At 50.4% G+C, this 16,241-nt stretch overlaps 1 protein-coding gene across 2 annotated transcripts in view; it reads left to right on the top strand.

Annotated features, from left to right (window-relative positions):
• The window catches only part of NCSTN (nicastrin), a 35,900-nt gene extending 24,670 nt beyond the window's left edge, over window positions 1-11,230 (top strand). For both annotated transcript variants that reach the window (XM_073609540.1, XM_073609539.1), the window contains exons 14-17: window positions 1,326-1,413; window positions 2,508-2,680; window positions 3,814-4,026; window positions 7,341-11,230. In XM_073609540.1, the coding sequence (XP_073465641.1) occupies window positions 1,326-1,413; window positions 2,508-2,680; window positions 3,814-4,026; window positions 7,341-7,463 (597 nt within the window). In that variant the 3' untranslated portion in view covers window positions 7,464-11,230. The remainder of the gene's footprint in view (window positions 1-1,325; window positions 1,414-2,507; window positions 2,681-3,813; window positions 4,027-7,340) is intronic.
• Window positions 11,231-16,241: the final 5,011 nt, after the last annotated feature.

Here is a 16,241-nt window from a genome sequence, read left to right as displayed (position 1 = left end):
GTTGGTGTCAGTGGGAGGAATAGTGCCCCATCATTGGTATCAGTGGGAGGAATAGTGTCCTATCATTGGTGTCAGTGGGAGGAATAGTGTCCCATCATTGGTGTCAGTGGGAGGAATAGTGTCCTATCAGTGGGAGGAATCGTGTCCCATCATTGGTATCAGTAGGAGAATTAGTGCCCCATCATTGGTGTCAGTGGGCGGAATAATGCCTCATTGTTGGTGTCAGTGGGAGGAATAGTGTCCCATTGTTGGTGTCAGTGGGAGGAATAGTGCACCATCATTGGTATCAGTAGGAGAATTAGTGCCCCATCATTGGTGTCAGTGGGCGGAATAATGCCTCATTGTTGGTGTCAGTGGGAGGAATAGTGCCCCATCATTGGTGTCAGTGGGAGGAATAATTCCTCATTGTTGGTGTCAGTGGGAGGAATAGTGCCCCATCATTGGTGTCAGTGAGAGGAATAGTGCCCCATCATTGGTATCAGTGGGAGGAATAGTGCCCCATCATTGGTGTCAGTGGGAGGAATAATTCCTCATTGTTGGTGTCAGTGGGAGGAATAGTGCCCCATCATTGGTGTCAGTGAGAGGAATAGTGCCCCATCATTGGTGTCAGTGGGAGGAACAGTGTCCTATCATTGGTATCAGTGGGAGGAATAGTGTCCCATCATTGGTGTCAGTGGGAGGAATAGTGCCCCATCATTGGTGTCAGTCGGAGGAATAGTGTCCCATCATTGGTGTCAGTCGGAGGAATAGTGTCCCATCATTGGTATCAGTAGGAGAATTAGTGCCCCATCATTGGTATCAGTGGGAGGAATAATGCCTCATTGTTGATGTCAGTGGGAGGAATAGTGCCTCATTGTTGATGTCAGTGGGAGGAATAGTGTCCCATTGTTCGTGTCAGTGGGAGGAATAGTGTCCCATCATTGGTGTCAGTGGGAGGAATAGTGTCCCATCATTGGTGTCAGTGGGAGGAATAGTGTCCCATCATTGGTGTCAGTGGGATGAATAGTGCCCCAAGGGCCAGATAAAAGCAAATACAGGGCCACAGTTTGGAGACTGCTGGTATAGACTGTCAGAAATGACTCGGATAGCAGAGGAATGAGGCAGCAGGCAGAAATCACACTAGGTGCATTAGGTTGAGGCAAGTACACACTATAGAAGGATATGCTTTTTTCATTTGTTTACAACCACGGTTCATCCGCTCATTTATATGTTGTATATACGGCCAAACTCTCCACTCTATGCAGGCTGGAAAATGTATCTTGTGCCATAAAAGCAGAGGTGTCCCCATAGGTGGCTTATTTTGTTCATTCTGTGTATTCCTGCAGGTGACCCGGATGCTGTATGGGTTCCTAGTGAGGTCCAATAACAGCTGGTTCCAGTCCATTATGGTGCCAGAATGGAAAGAAGCTTTGGGTAAGACCAGCATGCTCTGCTCAGTGAAGCTGAACTGTGGACACACTCATACACACACACACACACACACACACACACACATACATACACACACACACACACACACATACATACACACACACACACACACATACATACACACACACTCATATACACACACTCTTATATACATACATATATACATATACATACACAAACACATACACACACACTCTCATATACACACTCATACACACACACTTATATATACATACACACACACACACATATATACATACACTCATATACACACACACACACACACACACACACACACACACACACATATATATATATATATACACACACACACACTCACTCATATATATACACACTCATACACACACTCATATATATACATACACACACACACACACACATTTACTTTCCTTTACTGCACTGTAGGGGGAGGTAGAGAGCACAGCACACACTGCATAGCATGTTTCCTTTGCTTTCATTTTAGAAGGTGTAAACCCAGTCTGATTGAGCTCCCGCGCCGATCGACAGTTCGGTGGAGGATCGGGGAGCTCGGTCTCATGCGACAGCCTTTCTCTGCCAAGATGCTGCAGCAGCCCTGGTGATCCCAGGAGGTACCCCGGTTGAGAAAAGGCTGTTCTGAGGGGGGACAAAATGGCAGTGTTTACATTGGCCTGAGCCAGAAGTGACGCCATGACGTCCCTTCTAGCCTCCCAGGGTCATAGAGATGGCCGGGGACCAGGTGGTTAAACAAGTGTTACCTTTCAAGTACACATCCGTCTTGACTGACCAATGATTCTGACGTTGTTCGGCCACTCTTGCGATTCACTGACCTCCTATGGTTTTATTATGTAGCTGGAGGGTGACTGTTTCCTAGTTCCGCTTTACTGCTTCTTATGTCACCTGATTGTTCATTGGACAGTAACTGAGCAGCAGGAGGATACAGTGAGCAGAAGGATGACATGGTAACACTGAACTGTTGGTTTCCATTGGAATTATGGCAGACATCTTCCCCGGGGTGACGGCTTTCCTTTTATTCTGTGTCCTTTTGCATCAATTATCACCTTTTTCTTTTCCAGAGGACAAGCCGCCTCAGTTTTACGTGACGGCCTCTTCAATGGGCAGCAAGCCGATACCCAACAATCCAACTCGCCTCCTCCTGTCCGTCCTCGCCAATCTCACCGGCCAGGCGGTGAACTTTACCAAAGAGCAGTGCCAGAACCCGGACAAGGCCACAGATGCCAAAAAAGAGGCAAGTTGGAGCGTAATAGGATGGATGACATCACAGATGGGCTGGCCTGCAGATTTTTTTGTTTGCCCGAGTCTATTCCTCCTGTAGGTGGCAGTATAATCCAGGCGTTACCGCTGAAGTTAGGCTAAAAAAGCATTTTTTTGTTCTGCAGCTTTAGTAACAATACTAACCTGTAATGAAGTCCGTGTCATGATGTGCAGGCTGCTGAATTCTTTAGAAAACATCATTACAGGGCTGCCCCGTCCTCTTCCTGCTGCTGAACATCATTGCAGGGCTGCCCCGTCCTCTTCCTGCTGCTGAACATCATTGCAGGGCTGCCCCGTCCTCTTCCTGCTGCTGAACATCACTGCAGGGCTTCCCCATCCTCTTCCTGCTGCTGAACATCATTGCAGGGCTGCCCCGTCCTCTTCCTGCTGCTGAACTTCTGGCGCTGTGGAGGGGGGTTAATAGCTTCGGGTCTCTATGCCCAGCTGCACTAAACATGATCTGATGAAGATATGCCCCCTCTTGCCCTCTCTTCTCCAATGAGAGAGGTTTTTTTTTTTTTTTCATTTTGATTACTCTGCCTGTAACACGATCTGTGAATGGGGGAAAGTCTGATCAGTCACAGGTTTCAGCAGCAGAAGGACAGGGAAGCCCTGCGGTGACTTTTAGCAGAAGGAAGAGGACAGGGCAGCCTCGCAGTGATGTTTAGATGCAGGAAGAGGACAGGGCAGCCCTACAGTGGCTTTCAGCAGCAGGAAGAGGACAGGGAAGCCCTGCAGTGACATTTAGATGCAGGAAGAGGACAGGGCTGCCCTGCAGTGACATTTAGATGCAGGAAGAGGACAGGGCAGCCCTACAGTGACATTTAGATGCAGGAAGAGGACAGGGCTGCACTGCAGTGATATTTAGATGCAGGAAGAGGACAGGGCTGCCCTGCAGTGACAGAAGAGGACAGGGCAGCCCTGCAGTGATATTTAGATGCAGGAAGAGGACAGGGCAGCCCAGGGGAAAAGAAAAATTGTACAGGTTTTTGATAATTTTAGAGGATTTGTGTTGTGACGTTTGCTAACAGCTTAGCTTCTTAGCTGGCAGACTGGAGCGCTTCTATAATGCTTTCCCTTACAGTTTCCTCTCTTCTTCACCTACAGCTGTATGACTATATCTGGGTCCAGGGCCCCCTTAAAGACAATTCCACCTCCCGGGAGCCGTATTGCATTAGAAGCACCAAGCGCAGCCAGTTTGCCGAGTCCCCCGCCTTTGAATTGAATGAGTGGGGCTCCACGGAGTACTCCACGTGGACAGAAAGCCGATGGAAGGAAATACGAGCGCGGATATTCCTCGTCCCCAGTCAGGAGCTGCAGGTGAGATTTGTTTTTGTAATTCCTTATTGGTCAGAAATATCTGATTGCTTCAGGACTTTTGAAACAAGAACATTGTGGTGTCCAATGGAGTGCAGATCTGCTCTACACTTTAACCACTTGCCTACCAGGCACTTTCACCCCCTTCCTGTCCAGACCAATTTTCAGCTGTCAGCGCTGTCGCACTTTGAATGACAATTGCACGGTCATGCTACACTGTACCCATATGAGATTTTAATCATTTTTTTGAGACAGACAGAGCTTTCTTTTGGTGGTTTTTGATCTCCACTGGATTTTTAATTTTTTTCTAAACAAATGAAAAAAGACCGAAAATTTTTTTCTTAGTTCCTGTTATAAAATGTCAGTAATTCTTCTCCTTCACTGATGTACACTGATGATGCTACACTGATAGGATGCGGTGATGGGCACTGATAAGCTGCAGTGAAGGGCACTGAAGGGCACTGATGGGGTGCAGTGAAGGGCACTGATGGGCTGCAGTGGTGAGCACTGATGGGCTGCCGTGAAGGGCGCTGAAGGGCTGCCGTGAAGGGCACTGATGGGCTGCCATGAAGGGCACTGATGGGATGCAGTGAAGGGCGCTGAAGGGCACTGATGGGGTGCAGTGAAGGGCACTGATGGGGTGCAGTGAAGGGCACTGATGGGGTGCAGTGAAGGGCACTGATAAGCTGCAGTGAAGGGCACTGAAGGGCACTGATGGGGTGCAGTGAAGGGCACTGATGGGCTGCAGTGGTGGGCACTGATGGGCTGCCGTGAAGGGCACTGATGGGCTGCCATGAAGGGCACTGATGGGATGCAGTGAAGGGCGCTGAAGGGCACTGATGGGGTGCAGTGAAGGGCACTGATGGGGTGCAGTGAAGGGCACTGATGGGGTGCAGTGAAGGGCACTGATGGGCTGCAGTGGTGGGCACTGATGGGCTGTAGTGATGGGCACTGATGGGCTGCCTTGAAGGGCACTGATGGGCTGCCGTAAAGGGCACTGATGGGGTGCAGTGAAGGGCACTGATGGGCTGCAGTGAAGGGCACTGATGGGCTTCAGTGGTGGGCACTGATGGGCTGCAGTGGTGGGCACTGATGGGCTGCAGTGGTGGGCACTGATGGGGTGCAGTGAAGGGCACTGATGGGCTGCAGTGGTGAGCACTGATGGGCTGCCGTGAAGGGCGCTGAAGGGCACTGATGGGCTGCCGTGAAGGGCACTGATGGGCTGCCATGAAGGGCACTGATGGGCTGCCGTGAAGGGCACTGATGGGCTGCCATGAAGGGCACTGATGGGATGCAGTGAAGGGCGCTGAAGGGCACTGATGGGGTGCAGTGAAGGGCACTGATGGGGTGCAGTGAAGGGCACTGATGGGGTGCAGTGAAGGGCACTGATGGGGTGCAGTGAAGGGCACTGATGGGCTGCAGTGGTGGGCACTGATGGGCTGTAGTGATGGGCACTGATGGGCTGCCTTGAAGGGCACTGATGGGCTGCCGTAAAGGGCACTGATGGGGTGCAGTGAAGGGCACTGATGGGCTGCAGTGAAGGGCACTGATGGGCTTCAGTGGTGGGCACTGATGGGCTGCAGTGGTGGGCACTGATGGGCTGCAGTGGTGGGCACTGATGGGCTGCAGTGGTGGGCACTGATGGGCTGCAGTGGTGGGCACTGATGGGCTGCAGTGGTGGGCACTGATGAGCTGCAGTGGTGGGCACTGATGAGCTGCAGTGGTGGGCACTGATGAGCTGCAGTGGTGGGCACTGATGAGCTGCAGTGGTGGGCACTGATAGGCTGCAGTGAAGGGCACTGATGGGATGCAGTGATGGGCTGCCGTGAAGGGCACTGATGGGCTGCCGTGAAGGGCGCTGAAGGGCACTGATGGGGTGCAGTGAAGGGCACTGATGGGCTGCAGTGGTGGGCACTGATGGGCTGCCGTGAAGGGCACTGATGGGCTGCCGTGAAGGGCGCTGAAGGGCACTGATGGGCTGCCGTGAAGGGCGCTGAAGGGCACTGATGGGGTGCAGTGAAGGGCACTGATGGGGTGCAGTGAAGGGCACTGATGGGATGCAGTGAAGGGCGCTGAAGGGCACTGATGGGGTGCAGTGAAGGGCACTGATGGGGTGCAGTGAAGGGCACTGATGGGCTGCAGTGGTGGGCACTGATGGGCTGTAGTGATGGGCACTGATGGGCTGCCTTGAAGGGCACTGATGGGCTGCCTTGAAGGGCACTGATGGGCTGCCTTGAAGGGCACTGATGGGCTGTCGTGAAGGGCACTGATGGGCTGCAGTGGTGGGCACTGATGGGCTGCAGTGGTGGGCACTGATGGGCTGCAGTGATGGGCACTGATGGGCTGCAGTGGTGGGCACTGATGAGCTGCAGTGGTGGGCACTGATGAGCTGCAGTGGTGGGCACTGATGAGCTGCAGTGAAGGGCACTGATGGGATGCAGTGATGGGCTGCAGTGGTGGGCACTGATGGGCTGCAATGGTGGGCACTGATGGGCTGCAGTGAAGGGCACTGATGGGCTGTAGTGATGGGCCGCAGTGATGGTTACTGATGGGCTGTAGTGATGGGCCGCAGTGATGGTCACTGATAGGCTGCAGTGATGGGCACTGATAGGTAGCACTAAAAGGCATCACTGATGGGCACTGATTGGCACTACTGATGGGCACTGATTGGCACTACTGATGGGCACAGATTGGCAACACTTGTGGTCACAGTTGGGGCTGCACTGATCATCAGGACACTGATGATCAGTGCCCTAATTATCAGTGTAAATGTCTCCTGTGTGGACTTGCTGGTTACTGGCTCTCCTCTCCTCATGCGCTGTCAGCGTGAGGAGAGGAATGCCGATAACTAGTAAGTACTGTTTACACTGTGATCAGCTGTGATTGGACACAGCTGGTCACATGGTAAAGAGCCGCTGTGATTGACTCTTTACCCTGATCTGTGACGGCGATCACAGATTCGTCCCGATGCGGGTCTTTCGGCTATCCCACGGGCGGAACAGGCCACTCAGAGATGACCTGTATGGCCAGATAGGTGACCGGATCAAACCATTTTTTTTCCTGTGTCACCTCTTCACCTCCTGACTCTTCATTGGGCAGTGAATCGGCATCATCACCCCTGTCCAGTAAGCAGAGAGCTGACCCAGAAAGCAATAGATGGGCGTTGCCAACTAGCCGAGGTGCGTGTCACCAGGATGGTTCGGCATAATTAAATCCTTTGATGGGTAAAGCATGTTGGAAGTTTGCCCAGAGTTCCCTTTTAACTCTTGATCTACGTTGTATCGGCCTCTGAGATCTCTCTCACTTTTTCCCTGCAGGTAATTACGCTGATCACAGGCATTGCCATCCTTATCCTCTCCTTCGTTGCCACCTACTTCATCCAAGCCAAGGCGGACATTTTGTTCACAAGCACAGAAGATGGCGGATCCGTGGCCTACTAGAGACTGTGCTGCCCCCCCCGATGGAAGGGAGGACTGCGCTCTGCCTCTTGCACTGGTTGGGTAGCGATGCCCGTGCTGCTTTTTTTCTAAAGAGCCACACTGGATGGACTTTGTTAACTTTGGACTTTTTCAAGGTTTTTTTTTTGTGCAAATTAAGTGACGTAGATGAGCAAGCGTAATCCCCTCCCCCCCGTGCGCTCTGCTGGAGGACTCGGGACAGGAAAACGATGGAGTTGCAGGATGATGGGACCAAATATGGGCTTTGAAAAAAAACAAATGACGATAGGCCCATTTTTTTTTTTTTTTTTTTTTTTTTAATTTTAATTTTAATTAGCTGAACTCTAATACCAAACCCCAAAAATAACTTGCTCGTCCTATAATTGCATTTTGTTTTTTCTTCTTCTGCCAAATTAAAGTGACACTCCAGCCAAAACTCTTTTTCTCATTTTGACTAGAGCAGGGAAGGTATAGAACTGCTGTGTCCAATCTGAGGAGATTTGCCTTCACTTCCTGTTCCAGTGACACAGCAGGAAGTGAGTGGGAGACTCACTGACACTGACATGAAGCAAAGTGTACATTTTGGCAGTAGTCACCAGGAGAGGTGTCCCCATTGAGAGATTCACCCTCTGTTCCTATGTAGGTGACAACTGAAATTCAATATATTGCCAAAGCTAAACTATATGGGCTTATTGGACACCCCAGTCCAAAACCATGGCCATTCAAATGGAGTTCCCACCACCCCTCTAAGTAGGTCTAGATCACCCTCCAGCCCCCCATTCCGTTTTTATCAACCCTGCTGAAGTCCACCCCTCCATGTAGGTCTAGCCCACCCTTTAGCCTCCCATCCCTTCTACCAGCCCTATTGAAGGCCACCCATCCAAGAAAGTCTAGCCCGCTCTCTTCAGCCCCCATTCCTTCTACCAGCCCTGCTTAAATCCATCCCTCCTTTGTAGGTCTAGCCCACCTTCCAGCCCCCATCCCTTCTACCAGCCCTGTTTGAAGGCCACCCCCTCTAAGTAGGTCTAGTCCACCCTACAGCCCCCATCCCTTCTACCAGCCTTATTGATGTCAACCTCTCTAAGTAGGTCTAGTCCACCCTCTAGCCCCCATCCCCTCTACCAGTCCTATTGGAAGCCCAACCCTTCTAAGTAGGTCTAGCCCACCCTACAGCCCCCATCCCTTCTACCAGCCTTATTGATGTCAACCTCTCTAAGTAGGTCTAGCCCGCCCTTCAGTCCCCAACCCTTCTACCAGCGCTATTGAAGTCCACCCCTCTAAGTAGGTCTAGCCTGCCCTCCAGCCCCCCATCCCTTATTACAGGCCCATTGAATTCCACCCCTCTAAGTAGGTCTAGCCCACCCTACAGCCCCCATCCCTTCTACCAGCCCTATTGAAGTCCACCCCTCTAAGCAGGTCTAGCTCACCCCCCAGCCCCCATCCCTTCTACAAGCCCTGTTGAAGGCCACCCCTTCCAGTAGGTCTAGCTCACTCTCCAGCCCCCCCCCATCCCTTTTACCAGCCCTATTGGAAGCCCAACCCTTCTAAGTATCTCTAGCCCACCCTACAGCACCCATCCTTTCTACCAGCCCTACAGAAGTCCACCTCTCTAAGTAGGTATAACCCACCCTCCAGGCCCCGTCCCTTCTACCAGCCCTGTTGGAGGTCACCCCTCCAAGTAGGTTTAGCTCACTCTCCAGCCCCCCCATCCCTTCTACCAGCCCTATTCAAGTCCACTGCTCCTAAGTAGGTCTAGCCCACCCTCCAACCCTGCTGAAGTCCACCCCTCCTAAGTAGGTCTAGCCCACCCTCATCCCCCATCCCTTCTACCAGCCCTGTTGAAGTCCACCCCTCCAAGTAGGTCTATACCAACCCCCCCATCTACCATCCCTATTAAAATCTATGCGCCGAAATTGCATAGGCATGGACTTCGGCTCAAGAAACTGACAGGGGGATGTAAACAATGCTGCGGCTCTTGGAGTGAGATCTGATGAGAATAGCAATTGGGGGGAGCACAGTGTACTAGATTTACCTAGGGGAAGTGGGGGAAAATGGGCTTTGTGGGAAAGTTTCCTTACCCTTTTAAAGTCACGGACCCCAAACATTAACAGCATTTGACTTCAGCTTGTGCTGTACGCTGATGCTAAAATGCATCGACTCTTAAGATCCTTTAAAAGCCGAGTGAAGTCATTTAGACCGGCCACCAGGGGGAGGTGTTGATATTGCTGTGATATTCTTTGTTCCCCCAGCAGAGGGCAGCCCTTTCACACACTAAGCCCATCCACATGATCCCGTTGCTCAGAACGGCTGTCAGCCTCTTCTTCATCCTTCACTAGAAGCCCCTGACCTCCGTCATTTTTAGTTTTAGCTATAAAGAGTCAATTATATTATTCCGAAAAAAACCCAGCAGCTTGCAGAGTATCTCTCCCGCTCTTCCCAATACCAGGAAAAAAAGTTTTGACTTCAGTTCCGCTGTAAAAGCAATATGCCTGCTTTGTGGATTTAATGACTGTTTGTGTAAATAGCTCTCCGTAACGCTCACATTTCAAGCCGTATAATAACACTAGGCGCATGCTTTAAGGCCCAACTCAATTTTCTAAATACTTTTTGGGTGCCTCGAAACAAAAAGGTGTGCAATGTATTACAGTTCTTTAGAAAGCGGCCACAGTCCCGTGCCAGGATGGGCCCCAATCCCCTGCCAGGATGAGCCCCAATCCCCTGCCCTGCCAGGATGAGCCACAGTCCCCTGCCAGGATGGGCCACAGTCTCCAGCCAGGGTGAGCCCCAGTCTCCTGCCAGGATGGGTCCCAGTCTCCTGCCAGGATGGGCCCCAGTCTCCTGCCAGGATGGGCCCAAATGCCCTGCCAGTATGCTGCAGGGTACCCCCTTGTACGCTGTGGGAAAGCAGCAGTCTCTCTGCAGATGTCCAAAATATACCCCCTTCTGCATCAGACCTACAGCATTCCAGCAAAAGCTCATACTCCCTTCTGATTGGAAATCTCTAGTTCTGACTCAGCACGGGGGGGAATGTGTCAGACCTCTGCAGAGAGACCACTGTTTCCACCCAAAGAGCAGGCGTCCTCAGCAGCATTTTTTTTTTGTTTTGAGGCATTCGGAATGTATTGAGCTCATTTCAACTCTCCTGAAAATGTGAGATCCCTGGCTGTCATGCTGATCAAATGCAAAGAGGGGTAAATACAGAGAGTGAGCTCAGCGAGAAGTCCACCATTTAAACTGAAACATCTGGGGTGACTTCTTGCCGGCCTCAGACACCTCTGTAGAGAATGAAGTAGCTCTGGGAAAACATTGGATTCTTAATCAGGCTACTTGGTTCCCTCCTAGTAGATGAGATGAACTATTGAAGTTGCTCGATCAGCATGACAGCTTGGGAGAGAGGAGGGCGCAATCTAAGTGTAGTATACAACGTATTTATTATTACAAGTGGGAGTCATGCTTATGGCTGTGATAATTTGTGTCTTTTTATATCTGCCCGGAGTTCAGCTTTAAAACCAAAAACAAATCTCCGAACATTTTTCAGCATGTCGGTCTGTATTGTATTCTGGACGATGTCGATATTTTCAGTGGGAGCGCCTTGTATAAACCTTCATCATCATTTGCCCCGCCTCTTTATAGGTGGACCTCCAACACCTTTTCTCAGTCCAAAGCCTCCTCCTTGTCGGAGGTTTCCTTATTGTTTGGGGTTGTCTTTATTTTTTGAGTTCTTGAAATTGAAAAAAGAAACGAATAAAAATTTGATTTGATAAACAAAATTGATTTGAACTTTAAGCGCAAATAAATTGAGGCTTCATTTAGATGTGTGGTTGGAGGGGGGGTGGTAAAAATGCTCAGTTGAGCCGTGCCGTGCCATCGCTTAACTCGTCTTGCCTTCTTCACAGCACCTCATTACTCTCCAATGCAAATAGTGACTTTCTGAAAGTCGGCATTGAAATTAGGGGGTCTCCAAACTTTTCAGTACAAGGACCACATAGTATCTTAACAAATCTTTGCAGGCCCAAAAAAAAATGTTATAAATTGAAAGCCTCCTTACATCGGGATCCCCATCAGAGTCCCCCCTTACATCCGGGTCCCTGTCAGAGTCCCCCCTTACATCCGGGTCCCTGTCAGAGTCCCCCCTTACATCCGGGTCCCTGTCAGAGTCCCCCCTTACATCCGGGTCCCTGTCAGAGTCCCCCCTTACATCCGGGTCCCTGTCAGAGTCCCCCCTTACAGCCAGGGTCCCCATCAGAGTCCCCCCTTACAGCCAGGGTCCCCCATCAGAGTCCCCCCTTACAGCCAGGGTCCCCCATCAGAGTCCCCCCTTACAGCCAGGGTCCCCTATCAGAGTCCCCCCTTACAGCCAGGGTCCCCCATCAGAGTCCCCCCTTACAGCCAGGGTCCCCCATCAGAGTCCCCCCTTACAGCCAGGGTCCCCCATCAGAGTCCCCCCTTACAGCCAGGGTCCCCCATCAGAGTCCCCCCTTACAGCCAGGATCCCCCATCAGAGTCCCCCCTTACAGCCAGGGTCCCCCATCAGAGTCCCCCCTTACAGCCAGGGTCCCCCATCAGAGTCCCCCCTTACAGCCAGGGTCCCCCATCAGAGTCCCCCCTTACAGCCAGGGTCCCCCATCAGAGTCCCCCCTTACAGCCAGGGTCCCCCATCAGAGTCCCCCCTTACAGCCAGGGTCCCCATCAGAGTCCCCTCTTACAGCCAGGGTCCCCCATCAGAGTCCCCCCTTACAGCCAGGGTCCCCCATCAGAGTCCCCCCTTACAGCCAGGGTCCCCCATCAGAGTCCCCCCTTACAGCCAGGGTCCCCCATCAGAGTCCCCCCTTACAGCCAGGGTCCCCCATCAGAGTCCCCCCTTACAGCCAGGGTCCCCCATCAGAGTCCCCCCTTACAGCCAGGGACCATATCAGAATGCCCTCTTACATCTGGGCCCAAATTGGATTCCCCCCTTACATCAGGGTCCCTTTCAGATTCCCCCCTTACGTCAGGGACCCTATCAGAATACCCCCTTACATCAGGGTCCCTGTCAGAGTCCCCCCCTTACATCAGGGTCCCTGTCAGATTTCCCCCTTACATCTGGGTCCCAATTGGATACCCCCTTTACATCAGGGTCCCTATCATATTCTCCCCTTACATCAGGGACCCTATCAGAGTTCCCCCCTCCACCCTTGTTCCAATCAGATTCCCCCTTACATTAGGGTCCCTTTCAGATTTCCCCCTTACGTCAGGGACACTGAGAGTCCTCTTTGCATCATGGTCCCCAGCAGGATCCCCATCAGAGTCCCTCTAATATTAGGGTCCTCATGAAAGTCCTCATCAGAGCCCCCCTTATACCTGGGACCCCATCAGAGTCCCCTAAAATTAGGGTCCTCATGAGAGTTCTTCACTACATCAGGGTCCTCATCAGAGTCCCTCATACATCAGGTTGAAGCAGAGACCATAGGCAGCCTCTGCTGACCTGAATCCTCAATTAAAAATTGGGGATAAGCCACAGACCCTAGCCACGGGCCAGATAAACTCTTGTAGTGGGCTGGATTTGGCCCAGAGGCAGTACTTTAGAGACCCCTACCCTAAAGTGAAGCAATGCATTATCCAAACTATAGATGCGCTTTAAAGAAGTATTACACCCCGGAAGGTTCTTAGGTATATATTCATCCACCAGCTGCATGTGCCAATCACTTACCTGTTAGAAACGCATCGGCTCCAGATCCCCCAAGCAGTGCAGCTTCCCCAAACTTCCTGTCTGTGTGCCAGGCCACAGGGGACTGCAGCTGTCCATCGATTGGCTTTGAGGACAATTGAAGGTGGGGACAGGGGAAGGACTTGCACTTCTAAGACATTGGGGACGTGTGTTCATGTTGGTGCACCCAGCTGTAAGGGAAAGAAACCTCCCTGAAACCAGAAAGCTTTACTATCACTGAGTGGACCTACTGAATCCAATCCAGAGGATAGGAGGACAATTGCAATAAATTTAGAAGCAGCATATACAGGTAATGTAAGTCGTCATCTACGCTATATACACCTCCTGCAAGAGTGACAAAATGTTACTCTGTTCATTTCTTGCCATTCGCATTCTATTTCTTCAAAAGTCCAAAATGGAAAATGTGCAGCTTAATATGAGGTTGCCCCCTCGTCCCCCTTACCAGGTAAAACAGCCTGTGGACACCTGACCATCAAACATATTTGAGCTCATTGGACAACCCATTCCAAAACCCTTGGCCCTTCCTTAGCAGCTGTAACAGCCCGGGGGACCTGACCATCACACCCATATAAGCTCGTTGGACATCCCATTTCAAAACCATAGCCATTTACATGGAGTTGGACATCCAATTCCAAAACAATGGCCACTAAAATGGAGTTGACCTTTCCTGAGCAGCTATAGAAGCCTGTGGACACCTGACCAATGACCATCAAACCTACACAAAAACGCCTTGGCCATTCCAGAACCATGGCCATTCAAATGGCATTGCCCTTCCCCACCTTCCTTTTGCAGCTCTTACAGCTTCCACTCTTCTGGGAAGGCTTTCCACAAGATTACCTGTAGCCTTCACTGGAAACACCGGAACACATTTGGAGAGGTGTCCACATACCTTTGGACAACTTATATATGTTAGAGTAAGGAAATTTTCTCACAAAGCTTCCTACCCCCTTAGCCCAACCCAGACACACCTTCCCATCAGTGGCGGCCGGTGGTAATTTTTTTGGTGGGGGTGGCAAACACTACCACCCCAAACCCAGCTTGGTCGGTCGGGTGGGTCTGGTGGACTAACCCCATCTATGGTGGGCAGCGCTTTTCCCAGGCTTCACCGGCGGCTTCCCTTGCTTGGCAGTGGCGACAGGTTTCCCTTCCCCTGCTCTCCACAGGCATCGCGGTGGCTTCCGTTACCTCCCTCCTCCTCAGTGGCCAATTGGGACTCTTCTCTGGCAATCGGAAAACGGGTCTCAGACCTGCTTTTGATTGGCCGGATCGAGGATCAGTGTTTCATTAGCGAATATTCATTCACTGTTGTAACACCTGGGTGGGCTCCTTGTGCAATGCTCTGTGCCATGAACCCACCCTATTTTGAAGCCTATTAGAGCCTCTGGCTCTAATCAGGTGCTTCAAAAAAACACCCCACCACTGTAATTCAAACGCCTGGCCTCCTGAAAGGGGCCAGACGCATGGATAGGGGTTGGCGGTATCCTGTCAAAATAGTGGCCGTGGATAGAGTGGATAGAGGGGGCCTAGCCCCTAATGGACAGGCCGCCACTGCTTCTCATCAAAACACACATATCTACCAGACCTGATGAAGTCTATGGGTCTGAATGTTGGCACAGATGTTGGCTCCAGAAAAGGGCAGAGGGACCTCCATGAGCTTGTTGGACATCCTATGCCAAAACCGTAAGAATTAATATGGAGTTGGCTTGCCTTTACAGCTATAACATCCTCCGGTGGGAAGACTGTTTTTTTAAGATTTTGGAGCCTGTGCAAATTTGAGCCAAGTTGACCAAAAGAAAATTTGTAAGGTTGGGTACTGATGTTGGAGAAGATCTGACTCACAATTGGTGTTCCAGGTAGGTATCAGTAGGGTTGAGGTCAGGGCTCCGTGCAGGCCACTCGAGTTCCTCCACACAAAAACTGGTCAAACCATGTATTGATGGAGCTGACCACCATTTATGAGGTCAGGTACTGATATTGGATGAGAAGACCTGGCTCACAATTAGTGTTCCAATTCATCCCAAAAGGTGTTCAGTATGGTTGAGGTCAGGCAAGCCATTCGAGTTCCTCCACACCAAACTGGTCAAACCAAGTCTTTGTGGAGTCTGATTATGCTGGAACAGAAAAGGGTCTTCACCAAATTATTACCACAAGGTTGGAAACACCTGAAGTCAATAAGTTGAAGGGGGGATCTACAGACATTTGGCCATATGGTGTATTTTTTTTACCTACCTGAGGTTGCGTACAATTCTTTTCATCTAGTTCATAAACAAAACGGCATTTGAGCAACGCAGTTTGACCAGGGGGTGCCAAAACTTTTGCACACGCCTGCATATACATTTTGCATAGATAGGAAATGTTTCTAGACACATTTGCGTCCTGTTTTTACTCGGGGAATTGTCTGAACTGACATCAAGCAAAGCCCGCATCTTGCATGTTCTCAGCCCTCATCCAGCTGCTGTCAGAATGACCTGCATCGCATCCTGCGGAGGGTCATGTGACAGCTGGGGAGTGCGGCGGGGACATATCTGAGATGACAGCGGCAGAAGCTATACAAGATCACGGGGAATAAATCAGATTATTTAACCCCTTTCTTACCTTCTATTGCAGGATAACAAACTTTTCTCAGGGGTGTCAACATTTGTAAAATCTCAATTATATACGTTTGAGGCTCACTTGCCTTCTTAATTTATTTATTTTATTTATTTCAGGTACTTATATAGCGCCGTCAATTTACGCAGCGCTTTACATATATATATTTTATGTGACCTTTCTTTTTTTTTAAATCTTAAAAAAAGTTGTATTGATCATACTATTGGGTAGACCATTTCATTATAATTGTTTATACATTTATAACATTTTCTTTTATATACTACTATACAGTACTAGTGGGTGACTGTGTGGGGGGACATTAGAGTGTAAGCTCCTCTGGTACAGAGACTGATGTGACTGGTTCAGTGTTCTCTGTACAGCACTGCGGTATATGTCAGAGCTATATAAATGTACAGTATAATAATAATAGGGTGTGACTGTGGGGGGACGTTTAGAGTGTAAGCTCTTTTAATGCAGAGACTGAT

The sequence above is a fragment of the Aquarana catesbeiana genome, linkage group LG13, assembly GCF_042186555.1.
Source record: "Aquarana catesbeiana isolate 2022-GZ linkage group LG13, ASM4218655v1, whole genome shotgun sequence".
NCBI classification, from domain to species: domain Eukaryota; kingdom Metazoa; phylum Chordata; class Amphibia; order Anura; family Ranidae; genus Aquarana; species Aquarana catesbeiana.
Note: the sequence above shows the minus strand (reverse complement) of the source record. Positions and strands in the feature narration are given on the sequence as shown.